Source organism: Globicephala melas, chromosome 11, assembly GCF_963455315.2.
Source record: "Globicephala melas chromosome 11, mGloMel1.2, whole genome shotgun sequence".
NCBI lineage: Eukaryota > Metazoa > Chordata > Mammalia > Artiodactyla > Delphinidae > Globicephala > Globicephala melas.
This window is the reverse complement of record NC_083324.2, coordinates 31,429,199-31,449,329: the sequence shown is the minus strand read 5'-3', so window position 1 is coordinate 31,449,329 and position 20,131 is coordinate 31,429,199. Positions and strand designations below refer to the sequence as shown.

The 20,131-nt window shown below is 35.7% G+C and overlaps 1 protein-coding gene across 46 annotated transcripts in view; it reads left to right on the top strand.

Moving 5' to 3' along the window:
• SLMAP (sarcolemma associated protein) overlaps positions 1 to 20,131 on the top strand; it is a 149,420-nt gene that overhangs the window by 88,977 nt on the left and 40,312 nt on the right. For 10 of the 46 annotated variants that reach the window (XM_060308510.1, XM_060308478.1, XM_060308502.1 and 7 more), the window contains exons 8-13: positions 936 to 1,076; positions 2,369 to 2,510; positions 4,073 to 4,237; positions 4,324 to 4,374; positions 4,865 to 4,915; positions 9,694 to 9,756. In XM_060308510.1, the coding sequence (XP_060164493.1) occupies positions 936 to 1,076; positions 2,369 to 2,510; positions 4,073 to 4,237; positions 4,324 to 4,374; positions 4,865 to 4,915; positions 9,694 to 9,756 (613 nt within the window). The remainder of the gene's footprint in view (positions 1 to 935; positions 1,077 to 2,368; positions 2,511 to 4,072; positions 4,238 to 4,323; positions 4,375 to 4,864; positions 4,916 to 9,693; positions 9,757 to 20,131) is intronic. The other 36 variants (XM_060308518.1, XM_060308519.1, XM_060308512.1 and 33 more) reach the window with 5 other exon arrangements.

The window sequence follows — 20,131 nt, the reverse complement described above, 5'->3', positions numbered from 1 at the left end:
CAGGAACCACCATAGTGTCTAGTTGTCTTCCTTTTTGAGATATTAGCAGTCTTTGATTATCCTTTCCTAGATCCATTCTTTTATTAAGGGTTGCAAAAATCGTGATGTTGTAATTCTATCTTTCCTTCGTTTACTAGCTGAGTTACTTCTATAAAGAGAAACTTCCCCGCATAAACCATTTTGTTATCCTGAGATACATTTTCTTTAGGCAAGGCAGGATAAATGATTTTCTCCCTTTATTTACTGGATTTCAAAATAATGGTTTGGTTCCTTTTCATCCACCAAAGAATGACCAATGAAGTATTTTTTCCCCCCAACTTAGATTTAAATATATTTCATGTGTATAAACCTATTTCATTTGTTTTCCTTATTGATTCCCAGTTATCCCACCTTTGGTCTATAGGAACTTCTTCAGGTTGGCACCTGAGTTCTTTTGATAGAACCCTGGTAGACTTTGATAGCTTCCTGCTGTCATATCAGACAAGATAGTCCATACTCATCTTTTACATTTCCTGCCTTAGACGTGGAATCAGCTTTTCCCACAGGGTGCTGTTATTCCATTTGGTTTAGTTATTATTTTAAAATGCTTGACCCCTTTAGAGGTAAGAGATTATTTTTGCCCATAAATGTAAATGTTGTGGCTTTCAGAGAATATGGCAAGTAGAAGAGTTCATTCATTTTGTATACTTGAGAGAAATTTTCAGTTTATTTCGACCTTTTTTTTCTGTTGGAAGTGTGAATTAATATATTTGTGAAGGCATAATTTATTAATGCAGCTTTTAAATAACAGCTTCAATTAATACAGAGTGAACATAATTTGTGTTTGGAGGTACCTCAATATAGAACTCAAAGAGCATTGCAATGTGTTGTTTTTTTAAATGGAAAATACTTAAAAAAATAACTTGGCTATAATTATAAATATTTTTTAATCCTAGAATCAAACAGAAGATAGTTTACGGAAGGAACTTATAGCATTACAGGAGGATAAACACAACTATGAGACGACAGCCAAAGAGTCCCTGAGGCGGGTTCTTCAGGAGAAAATTGAAGTGGTTAGAAAACTTTCAGAAGTTGAGGTATTTAACTATAACAAATACTAAATAGTACTATGATTTTAAAATTTTAGCCTAAAAGTGCTAGCTAGCATTTCAGGACATTTCAAACTTGGGTATTATTATATAGCTAGAAAATTTTTCCTGTCTATCTGGTGGGAAGGAGCAGTATGCTGTTTTCATTGTCAGGAATTCTCAACATAACCCTGTGAGTTCTGGTGCTTATGGTCTCTAGTCAGTGGTTGAGGAAATAAAAGCCTAACCAGGGAATTTTACTATTTGCACTTTGGTTAGGATTCAGCCTCCACACAGTGGACCACGATATGTGCCAAGGAATTGATCTCATTTCACATAGTTTTGTTTTTCTTCCAGGTGAGGATAGTCAGTGTAAGGTAGAGAGCAACACCACTATTCTTACTTTACCCATCCTCCAGAGAGGAAAATTGTGCCTCTTTGGAGGTTCACAGGGGAAATTATCTCTGAGGTCCTTTCTAGGTCTTTTAGGAATAATCAAAATGTGATTCTCATTGCTTTAAAACAACATAATTGATAATATGGGTTATTCTTTTGAACTACTGGAAAATTACCACAGAAGTTACGTGTTACTGGATTTAGTTAAAATGTCCATTGTAAACTAAATAGTAAACATATTTTAATATAAGGATAGTTTCTATAATAGCCCCATCCCAAAGTGACTGATTCACTGTCATGTCATTAATATGACATGCAAGGAAAGAAAATGCTAATTGTCTTCTAATTTTATTAAATTGATTCTGTGCACATTATTAAACTTGTTTTCAAGAATTGATAGGCTTAAAATATTTTCAAGGCTAAAACTCATAACCAATGGCCTTTAAAAAGTGTAATTATGGGCTTCCCTGGTGGCGCACTGGTTAAGTCCGCCTGCCGATGCAGGGGACACGGGTTCGTGCCCCAGTCCGGGAAGATCCCACATGCCACGGAGCGGCTGGGCCCGTGAGCCATGGCCGCTGAGCCTGCGTGTCCAGAGCCTGTGCTCCGCAACAGGAGAAGCCACAACAGTGAGACGCCCGCGTACCGCAAAAAAAAAAAAAGTGTAATTATATAAAGTATTGTCCTTTTCTCCCTCCCCCTGTTTTTTGTTTTTCCAAATTCTTGGTATTTTCTGTTTTAGCATGTACCTAAAGTAAATTGAAATTCTTATGTTACTTAACTCAGCTTTATATAAAGTCCAGGGTAGATGCTGATTTAGAACAGCCCATAGAGTTACACTTTTTTAAATTGAATTTAGAATGTGCATTTATGCTAAATCAATTGCCTGTAAATTTGAATTACAGCGAAGTCTGAGTAATACTGAAGATGAATGTACCCACCTGAAAGAAATGAATGAACGGACTCAGGAAGAATTAAGAGAATTAGCCAATAAATATAATGGAGCAGTTAATGAGATTAAAGATTTATCTGATAAATTAAAGGTAGGTATTTCTCAACCTAGAAGTATGTAAATTAATCGTCCCTAATACACTGGATAGCTTAAGAGTTAGTTATTGCTGAATAGTTGTTGATGTAAAATTTGGCAATGATTTAAATTCATAGTAAAAATCAGGTTCCATTTAGCCCAAACCCCCTTACCACAGATAACTGAAAGTTTGTAAAAGCTGACGTATTTCCTTTGGATGGAAATAAATAGTACTTCATAATAGGCATTTTAAAATATGTAACAGGAAATAGATGAGAGTCAGCAAAACCCAAGATATTTAGACTTTTGAAAAACTGGAATCTGCTTATCTTTCGGGTGTCCCAAAATCAGGGCCCAGCTATGTTAGTGCTAGCACAAGCCCAGAGGGAACCTTCGAGTGATTCCTTCTAGGAAGGCCATTGGCTTCCTAGACTTCAGCTGCATCTCCTTGTAGCTATAGGACATTTAGGATGAGGACAGACCAGACCATAGGTAATGCCAGGTTGGTCCTGTAAAACAGGGGTCCCCAACCCGCGGACCTCAGACCACTATTGGTCTGTGGCCTGTTAGGAACCGGGCGGCACAGCAGGAGATGAGCGGTGGGCGAGCGAGCGAGCAAAACTTCATCTGCCGCTCCCTATTGCTCACATTACCACCTGAACCATCCCTACCCACCCCATCTGTTGAAAAATGGTCTTCCACACAACTGGTCCCTAGTGCCAAACAGGTTGGGGACTGGGACTTCCCTGGTGGCACAGTGGTTAAGAATCCACCTTCCAATGCAGGGGACGCAGGTTCAATCCCTGGTCAGGGAACTAGATCCCACATGCATGCCACAACTAAGAGTTTGCATGCCACAACTAAGGAGCCCATGGCCGCAACTAAGGAGCACACGTGCTGCAACTAAGACCCGGTGCAACCAAAAATAAATTAATAAATTAATAATAAAAATAAATAAATGTTTTAAAATGCTTTTTTTAAAAAAAAGAGGTTGGGGACCACTGCTTTAAAATGTTAGAACTGAGTTTGTGAAGACGCATCTTTATATAATTCTAACCATGGATTGAGTGGCTAGAAGATACACATTTGTTAGAGAAGACCAGAGCATACCTTCTCTTTGTGTGATTGGTTAAGCTATAATAGCTTTAAATATTGGACTTGTTAAAAAGAGGTCATCTTAAAAAGTTCTTGTAATCATCATTCATTTAGCTAAACGTAATTTTGTTTAAAATTTCAGAATAAGTTACATTTTAGAACTTACAAACTAATTGGAACAATAGTAATTTCAGGGGAAACCGTTATTTCCCTCTTGAAAAATGTGTTTTTCATTTTGACCCCTATAATCTCCATATGTATTGAGTTTGCTTGCTTGCTACAAGTTTTTCTCTCCTAGGTGATATGGAGGCATGACACAGTGCATATCACTTTTGACATCATTTTGACATTTACAGATATGTTCTATAATATAGAATATTCTCCTTAGAAGTTTATGTGAATAAAAGCAGTCCTGCTTTGGACCTCTTAAATCAAGGTTCGATTTTATTAAAACAGCTGAATTTTCTTTCCCTTTTTCAACAGGTAGCAGAGGGAAAACAAGAGGAAATCCAACAGAAGGGACAAGCTGAGAAAAAAGAATTACAACATAAAATAGATGAAATGGAAGAAAAAGAACAGGAGCTCCAGGCAAAAATAGAAGCTTTGCAAGCTGATAATGACTTCACCAATGAAAGGCTAACAGCTTTACAAGGTAAGTTAAGCTAATCCAGAAATAGATTTGATTTGATTTTTTCTTTTTATCTGTGAAATATCTTTTTCTTGGACTTTTATTTACAGTACGGTTAGAACATCTTCAAGAGAAAACTCTTAAAGAATGCAGCAGCTTAGGTAGGTGTCACCAAATTTCTTATTTAAAGCTGAATTTTTATTATTAAATTTTTGATGTTTACTATCTCACATTGGGTACTTATTTCTTTAAGAAGGATGTTTTACGTATTAGGTGTAGAGTATCTACCCTCTTTCCAAAAATTTCCTTTAAAAATATGCTTGATTGCCACCAGTGGGCACCATCGTTTAGTCCTTGAGATGAATGAAATTTCTGCCTCTGAAACGGTCTGCTTAGAGATATTTAAATAAGAAAAACACATCAACAGCAGGATCCTTTTTCTTTTGAGGTTCACTGGCAGCTTACTAAGCAGTTGTAGGTTTTCTCTGAGATGATAGAAAATGGGAAGTTGAACCCTTCTTGTAAAAATAAATTTAAAGTGTTCTATCAGTCTTAATGTAAGTAGGGATACAAAATGCCATGGTTACACTTGAGACCAGTTTTAAATAATACTTTCTTTGATCAGGCAATGATACACTGTCTTAATCCTAGGGACACAAGTTGATGACTTCTTACCTAAAATAAATGGGAGCACAGAAAAAGGTAGTGTAAAAAACTTAAATATTTTTCTTTCATGGTATCCTTTTACTATTTAAGCAGGATAGAGAAGTCAGGGTTTTTAGGTTTTAAGTGTTTGGAATGAAAAACATGCTGCTCATTGACTATTAAATCCCATCTTGTAAAAATCAAGCTTCCCTTTATTTTGTAATTCTTAATTCTGTGATCTATGGTTAGATATCCCTTGTTATATGGAAATTTCAATTATTCAAATAACAAGAAAATGATAATGTTCAACTTTAGTACTGGCTTATATAACATAGTATAGCTTTTTTCCCCCACTATATTTTCAAAGACGATACTACCATTTTCTTCCATCAAATACCGCTTCCTGGGGATAATTGGCCACCATTTTTTAATGTTTGTGCACCCCCTGCCCCCTTCCTGGCCAGGAGTTTACTTCAGAGGCCAGTGAGCCTTTGAACGTGTCATAGAAATTGCTCTCTTTATCCGTCTGTTTCATCAATCAGAGATAACAGGGTCAGTCATTTCTGCCATCTAAAAAATTCTTTATTTGTTCTTGATACATGACCCTTCTTTCTGGATAGCTTGGGTTATCTCTTGCCAAAAATGTACAGCCTCTGTTGGTTTTCTTAGTGCAACATGGGGTTTCTACTCAATGGTTTCTATATTCCTTCAGTCATTAAGATTCCTCCTACCCACCCCATTCACCCAACATTAATTGAGCACCAACTGTATGCCAAATCCTGTATTGGTTGCTTAGAGTACAAAATGAATAAAACTGTTTTCTGTGTTTACAAATCTATGTACCTCTCAACTCAGTTTTTATACAGAAGTTGGTGGAAGACATCAAGGTCGATACCCAAGAATTTCTTACTAAATACTTTTTCCATGTATCAGGGGATATCTTTATAGTTCTTGGGCAGCAACCAAACTCTGCTAAAGTTAGGAGGTGCTCTTTTGGTTTGTTTTGATTCGGTTTGGTTGGTTGGATTTTAATCAAGAACTGGCATAATAGGCTCAGGTAATCATGTATATGTGAGCCGCAAGGTCGAGAGCTAAATACTCTGTATATAACAAATCTTGAAACTCTAAATTTTAAAAATGTTTCATTAATCATTGTTATTTGACTATTTTATGTATGTTTTGTGAAAATACATTGACATTTAAAAATTTCAGTTTGAGTTTCACTTTGAGACTTTTTAAAGGTGTAGTTTATATTCATTGCACCACTATTACTAAAGTATATTTAGCAAACATGTAAAAAGACTTAATCCTCATCTTCTAAAAGCTTCTCATTCTTAAATGAATTTATATTTTCTGTTGTCGTTATTTTGCCCTTTTTTCTCTTTCTGGCATGTACACTTCTTATTCAAATCCATCACCCTTTTGACTTGAGCATGTATTCATGGATAATGTTAGTGTTAACTCGAGCTGGGAACATTCTATTCCTTCAGTTAAGAATCTTTCTATATACACTGACCCATCTTTATACTATTTAGAATTGTCAAATTACTGCTTAAAATTTTTTGCCAATTCCAGTTGATTTAGAGCAGAATAGTTGTAGACAGCTCCTTGATTTAAAACTGAATAAGGGGACTTCCCTGGTGGTGCAGTGGTTAAAAATCTGCCTGCCAATACAGGGGACACGGATTAGATCCCTGGTCCTGGAAGATCCCACATGCCACGGAGCAGCTAAACACGTGCGCCACAACTACTGAGCCCACGTGCTGCAACTACTGAAGCCCATGCCTAGAGCCCATGCTCCACAAGAGAAGCCACTGCGATGAGAAACCCGTGCACTACAATGAAGAGTAGCTCCCACTCACTGCAACTAGAGAAAACCCGAGGGCAGCAACAAAGACCCAATGCAGCCCCCCCCGCCAAAAAAAACACTGAATAAGATATTTCGGACACTTTAGGGTGCTCCTTGCTATGATTATTTTTCCCTTGCTGGTATTTGTTTTTCTGGTAGTGCTAAATTGAGTAGTGTGAGAGTGAATAATAGAATGTCTTTAAAGAAACTGAGTAGTAAATATCTGGATATGCACAAAAGATTCATACACTGGATTTAGTTACAAAATGGATTTTGGAATAAGATGGGTCTATTCTGAATTATTTATGATATAGTAAGAAACCAATTATCAAGTATTCAAATATTGCCAAAGTCCACAATCATAATGTGCTATCAGATATGATTTTAACTAAAATTACTCTTTAAATAGAGCGAGAACCAAGTATGGTTATAAGAGAATATTTCAAAAATGTCTGGAGAAATTAAGATTAATAATACTTCTCCATTAAATCCCATTTTTGAGATTACTTAAATCTAAAGTAGCTGCTATAAGCACAGTTTTGTACTGTAATTTTTAAAATGTTATAAGCATATTTTAAATATATCTTAGAAGGTATAGAAAAGCTCTGTCTAATAGAACTATTCTGAGAGCCACATACATAATTTAAAATTTTCTGGTAGCCACATTAAAATTATAAAAAGAAATAGGTAAATTTTTAATAATGTATTTAATAATATATTTACTTTAACTCACTATATCCAAAATATTATTTCAATATGTAATCAATACTAAAAGATTGCAAATGAGGATTTCACATTCTTTTTTCCTTAGTAAGTCTTTGAAATCAGTATATATTTAATTTACACTGACAACACATTTCAGTTCAAACTAGCAACTTTTTAAGGGCTCAGTGGCCACATGTGGCTAATGGCTACTGTACTGGACAACACAGGTATAAAAAATCAAAACCCATAGGTAACTCATGTATAAATAAAACACATTTTAAGTGTCATGATTCTCTATTATGTTTCTGTATCTGCTTTTTCTTGACATTCCTACAGCTCTATTTAGTAGCACAGGACGCACCCCCTCCCCTGCCCCAGCACTTTCAGTATCTGATTCTTGATTCTTGGTTTGGATTAGCAGTGACATCTTTTGTAGTTTTTTGCAAAGTGAAATTCCCAAGGTCCTGAATTCAAGTAATGAAGTGTTAACAGTGTCATCATCCAAATCCTTTACATGTACTACCTGAAAGACTCTCCTCATGTATCTTAGGAAATAACCTTTGTGAAAGTCACATGTATATTTATCTTTTTATATTAATCTTGCATTTTATCCAAACTAGTATAGTAGATATTTTAATGTAGAGTCCAGATAGTAAAATCAGAGTAGGTAAAAAGTTTGATTTTTGGCTTGGTATGTGATGGTGGGATGTCCTGCATTAATAAATTTCATCTGAAGTCTTGTGATGCTTCTCTGAAATTTGGTTTCAAATATATATATTTTTAAATATGTTTTATAAAGTCCTTTAGTTAGGCTAAAATTTGGTTTTACTGAGTTTTCATATTTAACAGTGATATTGTACAGTTTGAGTTTTGAAAATGTTCTATAGCTTACATAGGATTTATGTAAACAACTTTTTATTTTGGTAATTACTATTCAACTGAAGACTCCTGTTTTGGATTTCTTGGCTGCAATTGGCAAATGCTATTTATTAGATTTTTTTTTTTAATTTCTAATTTCTATTGCAGTTAGCCTTTTTTTCTCTTTTTCATTGTATTTCTGTATAACTGTATGTAGTTATATATATGTATGTGTTATATGTAGTTACAACTGTATATAACTGTGTATGTGTGTTTATATAGAAATATATATCGTCATACCATGTAAGTAGATAAAGGATAATGAGGGATTTGAATATGAAGGTAAAGAAGAAGGCCATCAGTAAGGGTGTCAAGAGAGGTTGTCCAGCCATCAGAGTAGGAGATGCCTGCCTCTTAAGCAAAGTTGAAATGATGAGGGGTGAGGCCAGGTGGAAGATAAAAGAAGCTTTTACAGTCAGAGTGGTACTGACTCGTCCTCTTTGACAGGCTTTTGTGTGTTTACACCTTCTAGATAGTCATCATGTTGGAATATATTTTTAACACTTGAACTTCCAATGTCTGTTTGGTAGTTTTGAAAGATACAAATATGTACTTGAAGGATGTTGTCCAGATTTAGAAGTTAACTCTTTGAATCAAAGTAAATAAAGCTTATTGTAAGAAAAGGGCTGAAACATTTATTAAACTACTGTGTTAGGTTTTGATTCTCTTTACTTATTGAAAAAAAAAAATCTGTTTGACCTGAGCGAAACCATTTACCAAGCTCTTATTTTAAAATGTACGGGCATTGATTTTAATCATTTAGGCAGAGATAACAATGTAATGATTTGATAGTGTATGAAGTATAGATTAAGTGACTCAAGGGGAAAGACTACTAGTGAAATGAAAGTGTAAAAATTAAAATATTATATCAGTTTCTTAAAAATTTTAAGGCATTTTATGGTATTCTTAAAATATTTACTGTTTGCCTCTTAACTAAGATGAATATCTTTGAAGGGGGACTGTTGGAGAAGAGTCATTTGAAAATTAATTCAGTAAAAACAAATATAAAATTTTTAAATTATTTAAGGGTGTTTGTTAAGCTCTCAAGAAAAAGATGTATTTTAAAAGTGGGAGAAGCTTTTTAAAGCAATATATTTCTATGGTTTTCTTGAGCTATTTGGATAGAAACTGCACCTTTAAAAGCTAACCATTTGGGGTACAGATTAAGATTATATAATTATAATTTTCAGTCATTTAACTTTAACTCCAAAATATGTCTGCTGTTAGTATTAAAATATATTAAACTTTTATTAATCTTATTCAGTTACCCATGTTAATACATTTTGGTTTTCCTACCTTTGCTGTTGGTTTTCAAAAGCAGCAACAAAAACTGTATCCTTAAAGGTGTTTCTTTCTTTATTAGAGCACTTGCTTTCAAAGAGTGGCGGGGACTGCACTTTTATTCATCAATTCATAGAATGCCAGAGTGAGTACAGAGTATTTTTCACATTGATTTTAATGAAGTCAGGGTCTAAATGGAAAAATGAGAGGAATAATTAACATCTCAACGTGTTTGTTATGGTAGAAGTGCACAAAGGCCATCTTCAGACAGCAGTGGTTCTTTTCATACTGTTTCTCTCTTTTGAGAAAAATGTTTCTCTTGTATTTGCCTTCACGATGGAGCTGAGCATTTCATATTGCCCACAAAAAAGAGGCAGTTTCAAGCTTTTTAAGTAAAAAGCATTACTGAGTAGGGAATAAAATAGAATGTCAAGCAACGAAACCTCTGTCTGGATACTTAGGAGATAGTAATAACATTAACCTGTTTTACTTAAGTTCTAGTTCTATCACAGATTTGGATTTTGAGATTCTTAGATAAATATCTTAAATGATTAAATGAAGCCACAAAAATAGTGATTTCGTTTGGACACTCAGTTCTGGAGATAGCCCTTAGGGTAGCAAGAGCTTTCTAGAGAAGAAGTAGTAATAGATTGTCCTACAGTGTGACATCTATTACCTACTCTGGGGAAGTTGTACAAGGCTAATTTTAATAATATTTAAAAGATAGACAGGTTGGCTTTTGAGGTGATTTAGAACAAAAGAATTCTGAATGCTGAATTCTGAACAAAAGAATTGTGTATTCCATCTTACTTGAAAATCATGTGACTGCTTAAATCTGTAACAATCACAAGGTTGTGTTATTCTCTTAGTTTCTTAGTAACAATTAAAGGTCCCGCTGTGTAGTAAAGATTCATTGATAAAATCTATACTTTTTCCTATCAGACACACATTTTGTCAGGCATTTATTTCTTCCTGTTTGCTCTCTCTTTGAAATGAGTGGTTTTCCAAGTATTTATGCTCATGAATTCATTTTATGGGTGTGCATGCATGTGTGGTTACTGTTCCACCCTTTGCTCCCACCCTGCCAATCTCAAGAGCATTTGTGGATCGTAAGGGTCACACCTGGTAGTTATAGCAGGCACAAACTCAACAGATCACATGTTATACTCCTTAGAGATGGTTTAAGGAAACATGGAATTTCATTTAGTAGTTTTAGAAGAACTTCTGTTTTTGTCCATTTTAGAGACTATAATGTTGAATGTAAGTTTAATATTACTTTGAGCCAAATTGTTTAATAAATATGGCACATTTCTTTGTTCTTTGTTTTTTCATAAAGCAAAGATTAGTGCATCTTTTTGTTACCTTCTGGTTACTAAATCTCATTTTTACAGTCAGCAGACACAGGGATTGGGGCAAAATAATTGGTACCCACTGAAACCAACTAAAAGTAGGATGTGTAACCTAAAATATATATCTTTAAGAGAAGGGTTTTATGCTTAGTTATGTGACCATTTTAAAATAAGTTATTTTTATTTTGAGCTTTTGGGATTTATGTTTTGAGCCTAAAGAAATAAGAACAGAGAACTATCAAAATAATGTTTTACTAAGTTACTGTTTGCAAAAATCATTTAAAGTATTATTATGAAATGTTTAAAATATTTAGCTGTAGTTTTAACACAGAGCAATGTTTGTTTTAAATAAAGAAAAAGATGTTTGGAGATTTTTATTGGGTCATAGTTATGGGGGCAAATAAACATTCAGAGATTGAGCAGAAGTTATATAAATTATAGCAATCCCCTCAGTGAGGATATTAGCCAATAAAATAATGTTTACAAGGACTATGTAATGGCACGGGTAAATGCTAAATGTGATACACAGAGGGGAAATGAGAATATAAAACCCTGTTTTCTTGGACAAAGAGTGAACCAAAGAACAGGAAAAATAAAGTATAAGCATTCCTAGATGTCTGAATCCACTGGGTTCTTAAGTATAAATAGTGGAAGTTTGGGTTGTAAATTCAGGTAGCTAGGGATATAGCTTGTTATCTGAATCTGTTTGGTTCCTGAGTTTTGGTGGCAAGTAGCAAGAGCTGTATCTCAAATTTTTCAAATCTGTTTGGCTCCTTAAATTTGGATAGCTGGAGCTGGCGTAGTAAGGGTTACCTCTGGTTTGATTTGTTCCCATTTTCATTATTTTATGACATTTGTATTGTTTGATGACAAGGTGCCATTATTGAAATTGTCATGCTTAATAAATATTATGGCAAGCTAGGCAAATTCAGCAAAAATCTTACTCAAGTGAACTTTTGAAACAATTTTGGATTATTTTTTGACAAGCACACATAAACTTTTTTGCCATTATTTTCATTGATAGGCATCTTGAACTGATTTATGATCTTGACAATGAAGTGTATATTCTGTGAGCAGTAATACTTCATATTTTTGCTTCGTCTTTTAAAAAGCAAATATTAAGTATCTAGTTCTCATTATTTACTATGCTTGTATAGTGTAAATTCACTTGGTGTTTTAAAAATTAGATAGCAAGTAGTTCACTTCCATAGGAGTCATCATGCCTATTTTATTATATTTTTATTTTTAAAATTTATTTATTTATTTTTGGCCACGTTGGGTCTTCCTTGTTGTGCACGGGCTTTCTCTAGTTGTGGAGAGCGGGGGCTACTCTTCGTTGTGGTGTGAGGGCTTCTCATTGTGGTGGCTTCTCTTGTTACGGAGCATGGGCCCCAGGCATGTGGGCTCTGGAGCGCAGACTCAGTAGTTGTGGCGCATGGGCTTAGTTGCTCCGCAGCATGTGCGATCTTCCTGGACCATGGCTCAAACCCGTGTCCTCTGCATTGGCAGGCGGATTCTTAACCACTGCACCACCAGGGAAGTCTCATCATGCCTATTTTAAATATATTGACAGATTTTTTTTTTCAGTTTACGTGTATGACTCCGTAAGAGAACAATTTGGTTGTTGACTCTCTCCATTTATAAGGTGATTTTGAAGAAATTAAATGGGTCGGAACACATTTCAATTTGTTTTCCTTTTATGGTAAAACAGACTGTTCCTTTTAATTCTCTTTTAGGAGAAAAGCTTTTTTTAAAAAATATTTATTTATTTATTCATTCATTCATTTATGGCAGCATCAAGTCTTAGTTGCGGCACGTGGTCTCTTCCGTTGCGCGCGTGGGCTCCTTGCTGCACCGGGCAGGCTTCTCTCTAGTTGTGGCGCTCAGGCTCCAGAGCATGTGGGCTCTGTAGTTTGCAGCACGCAGGCTCTCTAGTTGACGCACCGGAGCTCAGTAGTTGTGGCGCGCAGGCTTAGTCGCCCCGCAGCATGTGGGATCTTAGTTCCCCGACCAGGGATGGAACCCGTGTCCCCTGCATTGGAAGGCAGGTTCTTAACCACTGGACTGCCGGGGAAGTCACTAGGAGAAAAGCTTTTATTCTCTGGCATAGAGATTGGATTTTGAACAGATTTAAATATAACCTTTTGCATAATTCCAGAACTGTGAAGTAAATTTTCTATATAAAAATACATCATATAAAATCTAGAATTAACAAGTAACTTTAATAAAACTTACTAAAAAGTTTTCACAAATTTTCTTCTTCAGAGATTCAGGCATGAAGTTTGGTTTAAGCAGAACTCCACATACTGTGTTCCCTGCAAATTTTAGTCACTCAAGGTTTACCATATAAACTTTAATGAATACATTGAGACTTTTGTATGCTTGCTAAAGATGCTTTCTGAGTTAAAAGTTGTACATCTCTACATCTGTTTCATACATATTTTGTGAATTCTGCCACTTGATTAACTTGTATGCTGAGTGAAAGGATGAAGGGTGTAAAAGGTAGAGAAGCTAAGGATGTAGAGACCTGCCATCACTTGGTGGGCATGGAGTGAAAAACAGCCTTCTCTGGACTGCTTCCTGCCCCTTTGATTTCTCTTGCTACTGTTTGTCGAGGTGTCTGGGTGCCAGAGAAACTTTCCTCTGAGGTCTGCTTTGTAGAGACAAACTGCCCACTCCCCCAAGGGCATCTGCCTTTTGATGATGGAGTTAAGAGTCCTATGAAATAAACCTCATGTCTTTGTAGTCTTAATCCATGCTTACTATGCAACTTAATCATTTTTACTATCATATTAGGCAAAAGTCTAATTCTCTTAATATTTCATGTCTTCTTTTTTTTCCTGATTAAAAAAAAAAATTCTCTCCCTGCCTCCCACCCCCATTTTGAAATTACAGTCACTATCTGTGTATGATTCTCTCATTCCATCCTCCGTGCTCTTAGGGCTTTGCTCTCACATAGAAATTGCCTTATTTGGAGTAATGCATTGAATCAGTGTTGCTCTTGTGACTGTTTACTTTTCATCACTCTATGAGATCAGCCTCTCTAAACAATTTCAGGCTTATTCTGATTACATATTGTACTTGAAACAGAGTTTTAAATTTTCATCTTTTAAACTTTTATTTCTCTAAGCCAAAGCAGTTTATTTATGCCAAAGAATAGAAAACACTTGGTGTGGTTCCCTTCTCTTAGTAGTTAATGTCCCCATTACAGGAAAACTCTTGAGTTTTAACTAGATGTTGCTAATTTTTTATTTCTTTGTTCTTAGAGTAGTTGTCCAATGTAAGATATATTGGAGGGGTTTTGTTTGTTGTTTATTTGTACCAACCATCTCCCCAGTCAGCTAGCTTTCCAATATTTCTGCCAGATTTTCTTCCAGTATAATTGCACAGAAGATAGTCTTAAATTCATGCCAGTAGTGTTTTGGTATATAGACTGTTCCTTTAAAAAAAAAAAATCCATTTCTGTATTCTGGAAATTGGTTCATTTCGTTGAATTTTAAATCTGTCATTGAATTCTAATTTGGTTTTCTTTTGTTCTTCCTTATTCTTAGATTTTAAGGCAAACAGCCTCTGGAACTGTTTTTAGGGAAAGTCAGATTATCTTCTGTAATAAGAATTGCTTTAAGTATTTTGCTGCAGAAACAAATAACCTTGTGAAAAAGTCTCTATTATTCACATTAGCAACCTCTCAGAGTCACCCTGTGCAGTTCTAAAGCTTTCTTTCTACTATGTGAGCTGCTATTCTCTGAAGGGAAATAAATTGTTGGCTTGATGTTGAATGCTGATTGTTAATTTTTATTTTGGTTGTATCTTGATGTTAATTCTTTTTTTTTTTTATAAACTTATTTATCTGATTTATGTATTTTTGGCTGCGTTGGGTCTTCGTTACTGTGCACGGGCTTTCTCTAGTTGGGGCAAGCGGCAGCTACTCTTTGTTGCAGTGCAAGGGCTTCTCATCGCGGTGGCTTCTCTTGTTGCGGAGCACGGGCTGTAGGCGCGTGGGCTTCAGTAGTTGTGGCACACGGGCTTCAGTAGTTGTGGTTCGCGGGCTTAGTTGCTCCACGGTATGTGGGATCTTCCCAGACCAGGGCTGGAACCCGTGTTCCCAGCATTGGCAGGCAGATTCTTAACCACTGCGCTACCAGCCCCTTGATGTTAATTCTAATCTCAGTTTCTTAGCTGTATTTCCCTTAATGACCTTCTAAGTAACTCATTTTCATTTATGATGTTTAGAGGTGGATCAGAGGAACCTTTATGTGAATTCTGATTTGGTCCCTCATTGGCAGTATGACTCTGGGTGGTATGATCTCTTCAAACCTCAGTTTCCTCATTTGTAAAATGGGATGGTAGTACCTACTTCATAGGATTATGAGAATTAAATGAGATAATGTTTACTAAGTGCTCTAATTCCTGGCACACAGAAATACGTGTTAACTAGAAGGTAGAAAACTTTTGCAGGGGCGTGGGGCAGAGTTTGGAGAGGGTGTTAATGGGAGCTTTCATGTTGAAGTAACTTGTTTTCCTCCTTTTTATTCCCATTTTCAAGACAGTGAAAGCTAATTGATCTAGCTTTATTGCTCCTGTTAAAGTAATATGTTTCCAACAATCTAGGGATTGTCTAACTTTTAAATTACCAATATGCATGCCATTTTAAAAATTTGGTCTCAAGCACATTATTTTGATGCCCTAGTCATAACATTTTCTCTTTAATGAAATCTAACTTTGAGATTTAGAAATATTCTCCAGGTTGGCATTTACAACAGCAAATTATGCAGTTCTTTTTTATTCTTCTACTTTTCTGTCTGTTTAAGATCCCTAGGGAGCTGACATCTGTATATGATAGTACTGTTTGAGTTTATTTTCTACTTTCAATTGGTTGTAGCTGTCATGTGAGGAAAATGGCTAAGAACTAGGCACACCTGTGCTCCCTTTGAGCTTCTTTTGTTTGCCTTGTTTCTCACTTTCATTTTGCGCCACACAGTAATACAGATAGTATATAAAATATTTTTATCAGCCAAGAAATACATTTGGTTCTCTTCTATTCAGTCTTTTGACAATATTAGGCAGTTTTTGCAATTCTGTAATATGTTTTCTGACTAAACAAAGTGCTTTGGTGGTGGTTCTCAAATGTTGTCAAACTTATACCCATCAGTTCTTTTCCTTGGTAGGTTCCCTACAGAATGCCTAAACACGTATATCAGGCGCAATTCAAGAATGTCCGCAGCAGCAGTATTATTCACAGTAATTCAAAACTGGAAGTAACCTGAAAGACCATCAGTAGTTAAATGGATAAAAAACACTGAGGTATATAGGATGAATAAAGTTCAAAACCACTAAAATTACATTATTTAGTCACACATACTTGAGTAGTATGACTATAAAGAAATGCAAGAAATTAAATACCACAGAAGTCAGGATAATGCTTACCTCATGGGACTTTGATTGGAAAAGGCAATGTGGAAGGCTATGGAGGTGGTGGTTAGGTTCTGTTTCTTAATTTGGGCAGTAGTCATACAGACATTAACTTTAAAAAAATGTTATTAACCCGTACCTTTGTGTTTTATGCCCCTTTCTAAGTCTTGTTTCATAATAAATATAGTTTTAGAACAGGGGAAAATGAATAATAATCTCTCCAGAGTAACCCTCAAAAAGAGGGAGTTTTAAAAAAGAAAGAAAATCTTGGGGACTTCCCTGGCAGTCCAGTGGTTAAGACTTTGCCTTCCAATGTAGGGGGTGCGGGTTCTATCCCTGGTTGAGGATTAAGGTCCCACATGCCTTGCGGCCAAAAAAAGCAAAACATAAAGCAGAAGCAGTATTGTAACAAATTCAATAAAGACTTTAAAAATGGTCCATATCAAAAAAAAAAAAAAGAAAGAAAGAAAGAAAATCTATCTTTCATTTGTGCCAAGGCAAATAGTTCTTTCAAGACCTGCAGTTATTATTATATGGAAGTTCTTTTTTGTCTCTGAGGGGTCTCTGATTTTCAGTACTTCTTAAAAGAGTTGAGGTCTCCACCCCAAGTTTGAGAACTAGCGGTTAGAAACTTCTTTAAAAACAATATTCTTTTCCTTAATACTTTAATCACAGGACACTAATGATTCACTAGATTGGTAATATAGCCTTAATAATTTCAATAGTGATAATAACAGCAGGTAATTATTATCTAGAGCTTAATACTGGTACTGTTCGAAACTTTTTATGTGTATTTAATCCTTAGTTTTTTACAATGAGGAAAATATTCAAATAATTTTTCCAAGTTTGAACTCTTTAAACATAAATGCCTAATTCATTCATTCAGCAAATATTTATTAAGCATCTACTATGTATATACCAGGCATTATTTGGGAGGTATAGAAATGAACAAGACAAAGATAGCTTTGCCTTCATGGAATTTACATTCTCTTGAGGAGATGAAAACTAATAAACTAATAATATGTCAGGTAGTGATAAATCTGCTGAAGAAAAAATGGAAGGTTATAAGACAATAGGGAGTGATACAAGTATTACATAGGACTTGAACAGATTTGGGACTAAGCTGAGTGAGTTGTACATGTGTCTGCAGAAAGAGTGTGTGAGATGGAGAGAAACCATATGAAAACCCAAGGCAGGTCTGAAATTGGAGTTTTAGAATAAAAATGCCTTTAAAAAATAAATAAAACGCCAGATAGTAAATATTTTAGGCTTTGCGTGTTAAAAGGTCTCTGTTATAGCTACCAGACTCTGCCATTGTTGTGAAAAGCAGCCATGGACAATGTGTAAATGAATGGACCTGTCTATGTTCCTATAAAACTTTATTTACTGAGGCGGCAGAAGGCTGGATTTGGCTCTGTGGGGCCATAGTTGGCTTATAGACCTTGTAGATCATGGTAGGGACTTAAGATTTTGTTCTAAAGGTGAGAGAGTTTTGAGCAATAAATTACTCCTAATGTGTGTTTATAATTTTTTAAAGGTGGTACTTCAATCTTCAACATCCTAGAGAAAGATTGGAATGGCTTTCAGAACCTGTGTTTATACTATTTCATTATTTGCTATATTCATATAACAAGCTTTTGTGGAACCTGTATTATGTGACATAATTGTGTTGAGAATTAAATTATTAATAAGATGCCTCCCTGCTTTCACTAGACCCTAAATTCCTAGATTTATCACATTTATCTTGGTAATCCATGAAGAGTACCTAGTACTGTATCTGGTGCATAGTAAGTACTTGAAGGAATGAGTATATTCCTCAAAGAGTTTGTAGTATGTTGGGAAAGGTGGACATAAATAAATAGTTGTAGTATAGCTTAATAGAGATACAAATGAAGAGCTATGGAAGAGGAGAGTTACCAAATCCATATAGGAGAAAGGAAGAGAAGATAAATTCAGTTTTGAGGGGTGAGATTAAGTTCCTGTGGGATTTCTGGGTGAAGATGTTTGAGAAGCAGTTAGGCATTAGGGTCCTGGGATGTGAGAGAGAGAGAGCTAGACTAGGCATCAACATTTAGAAATTATTCAAGTGTAGCAGGTGGTTAATGCTATTAGAAAAGAATTTTTGAAATCTCAAAGACTAATTTTTTCTTGCTTGGCAGAACTTTAAAAATTTGTATTCTGCTTTCCCCCAGTACAGACAAGTGCTGCATTGGAAATCTTTGTACAAGCCTCTCTCTTCCCAGTGTGATATACAGAAGAGGGGTTGTGGGCACGTGCTTTCAACATTTAGATAGTTCCTGCCAAATTGCCCTCTAAAAAAAAAAAAATGATACTAATTTACTCTTCCACTGTGAAGGGGCACAAGATTACTCATTTACCCACTCCTCCCAGTACTGAATGTTTGCCAACCTGATGGGCAAATAATGCCGTGGCGTTGCGTTAGTGGCTAGACCGAGAATTTTTCATGTTTACTGGACATTTGCATTTCTTGGCCTGTGAATTCTGTGTTCTTGTTCTTTGGCCTTTTTACTCTTGTGTTTGATTTTTTCTTACTCATTTTTGGAAGGCGTCATATCTTTGCCTTCTCCACAGGCTCTTTCCTCATTTCTTGTTTTATTTTTCTCTGTAACTGCCATCTGACATACTATTTGTTTATTTTTTTATTGCCTGTCCCTCCCCGCACCATTAGAATGTAAGAATCAGGAGGGCGGGGATTTTGTCATTTGTTCATTCTAGTGTTTCCAGCACCTAGGACAGTGTCTGGCATATAGTAGGCACTCCCTAATTAATTGTTCAATGAATGAATTAATGGAGTGAATAATAACCTTTTTTTAAATAAATTTATTTATTTATTATTTATTTATTTTTGGCTGCATTGGGTCTTCGTTGCTGCATGTGGACTTTCTTTATTTGCGGCGAGTGGGGGCTACTCTTCGTTGTGGTGCACGGGCTTCTCACTGCGGTGGCTTCTCTTGTTGCAGAGCACGGGCTCTAGGCATGCAGGCTTCAGTAGTTGTGGCGCACAGGCTCTAGAGCACAGACTCAATAGTTGTGGCGCACGGGCTTAGTTGCTCCATGGCACGTGGGATTTTCCCGGGCCAGGGCTTGAACCCGTGTTCTCTGCACTGGCAGGCAGATTCTTAACCACTGTACCACGAGGGAAGCCCGAATAATACCTTTTATCTGTTATTTGTTTTTCAAATATATTTTCCATGTTTGCACTTGCCCTTTTCCTTTGTTTATGGTGAGCTTGATCATATAGTTTTAATTTATATGATGTCAAGTCTATCACTTTTTTCACACGAGGCTTTTGAAGTCTACATTTTGCCTACCTCCCCTCCCCCTTTTTAAACATTGTGTTCCCTTCATTCACTTCTCCCACCTCCCACTCCCCTCCTCTGGCCAGCCATCAGTCTGCTGTCTGTATCTATGAGCTTGTTTTTTTTTTTGTTTTTTTTTTAAGATTCCCCATATAAGAGAGGTCATATGGTCTTTGTCTTTCTATGTCTGACATAATTCACTTAGCACATTGCTCTTGAGGTCCATCCATATTGTCACAAATGACAAGATTTTATTCTTTTTTATGGCTGAATAATATCCATTATATATACCAACCATAATTTCTTTATTCATCCATTGATGAACACTTCAGTTGTTTCTTTACCTTGGCTATTGTAAACAATGCTGCAGTGAACATAGGTGTGCATATATCTTTTCAAGTAAGTGTTTTTGTTTTCTTCAGTTAAATACCTAAAAGTG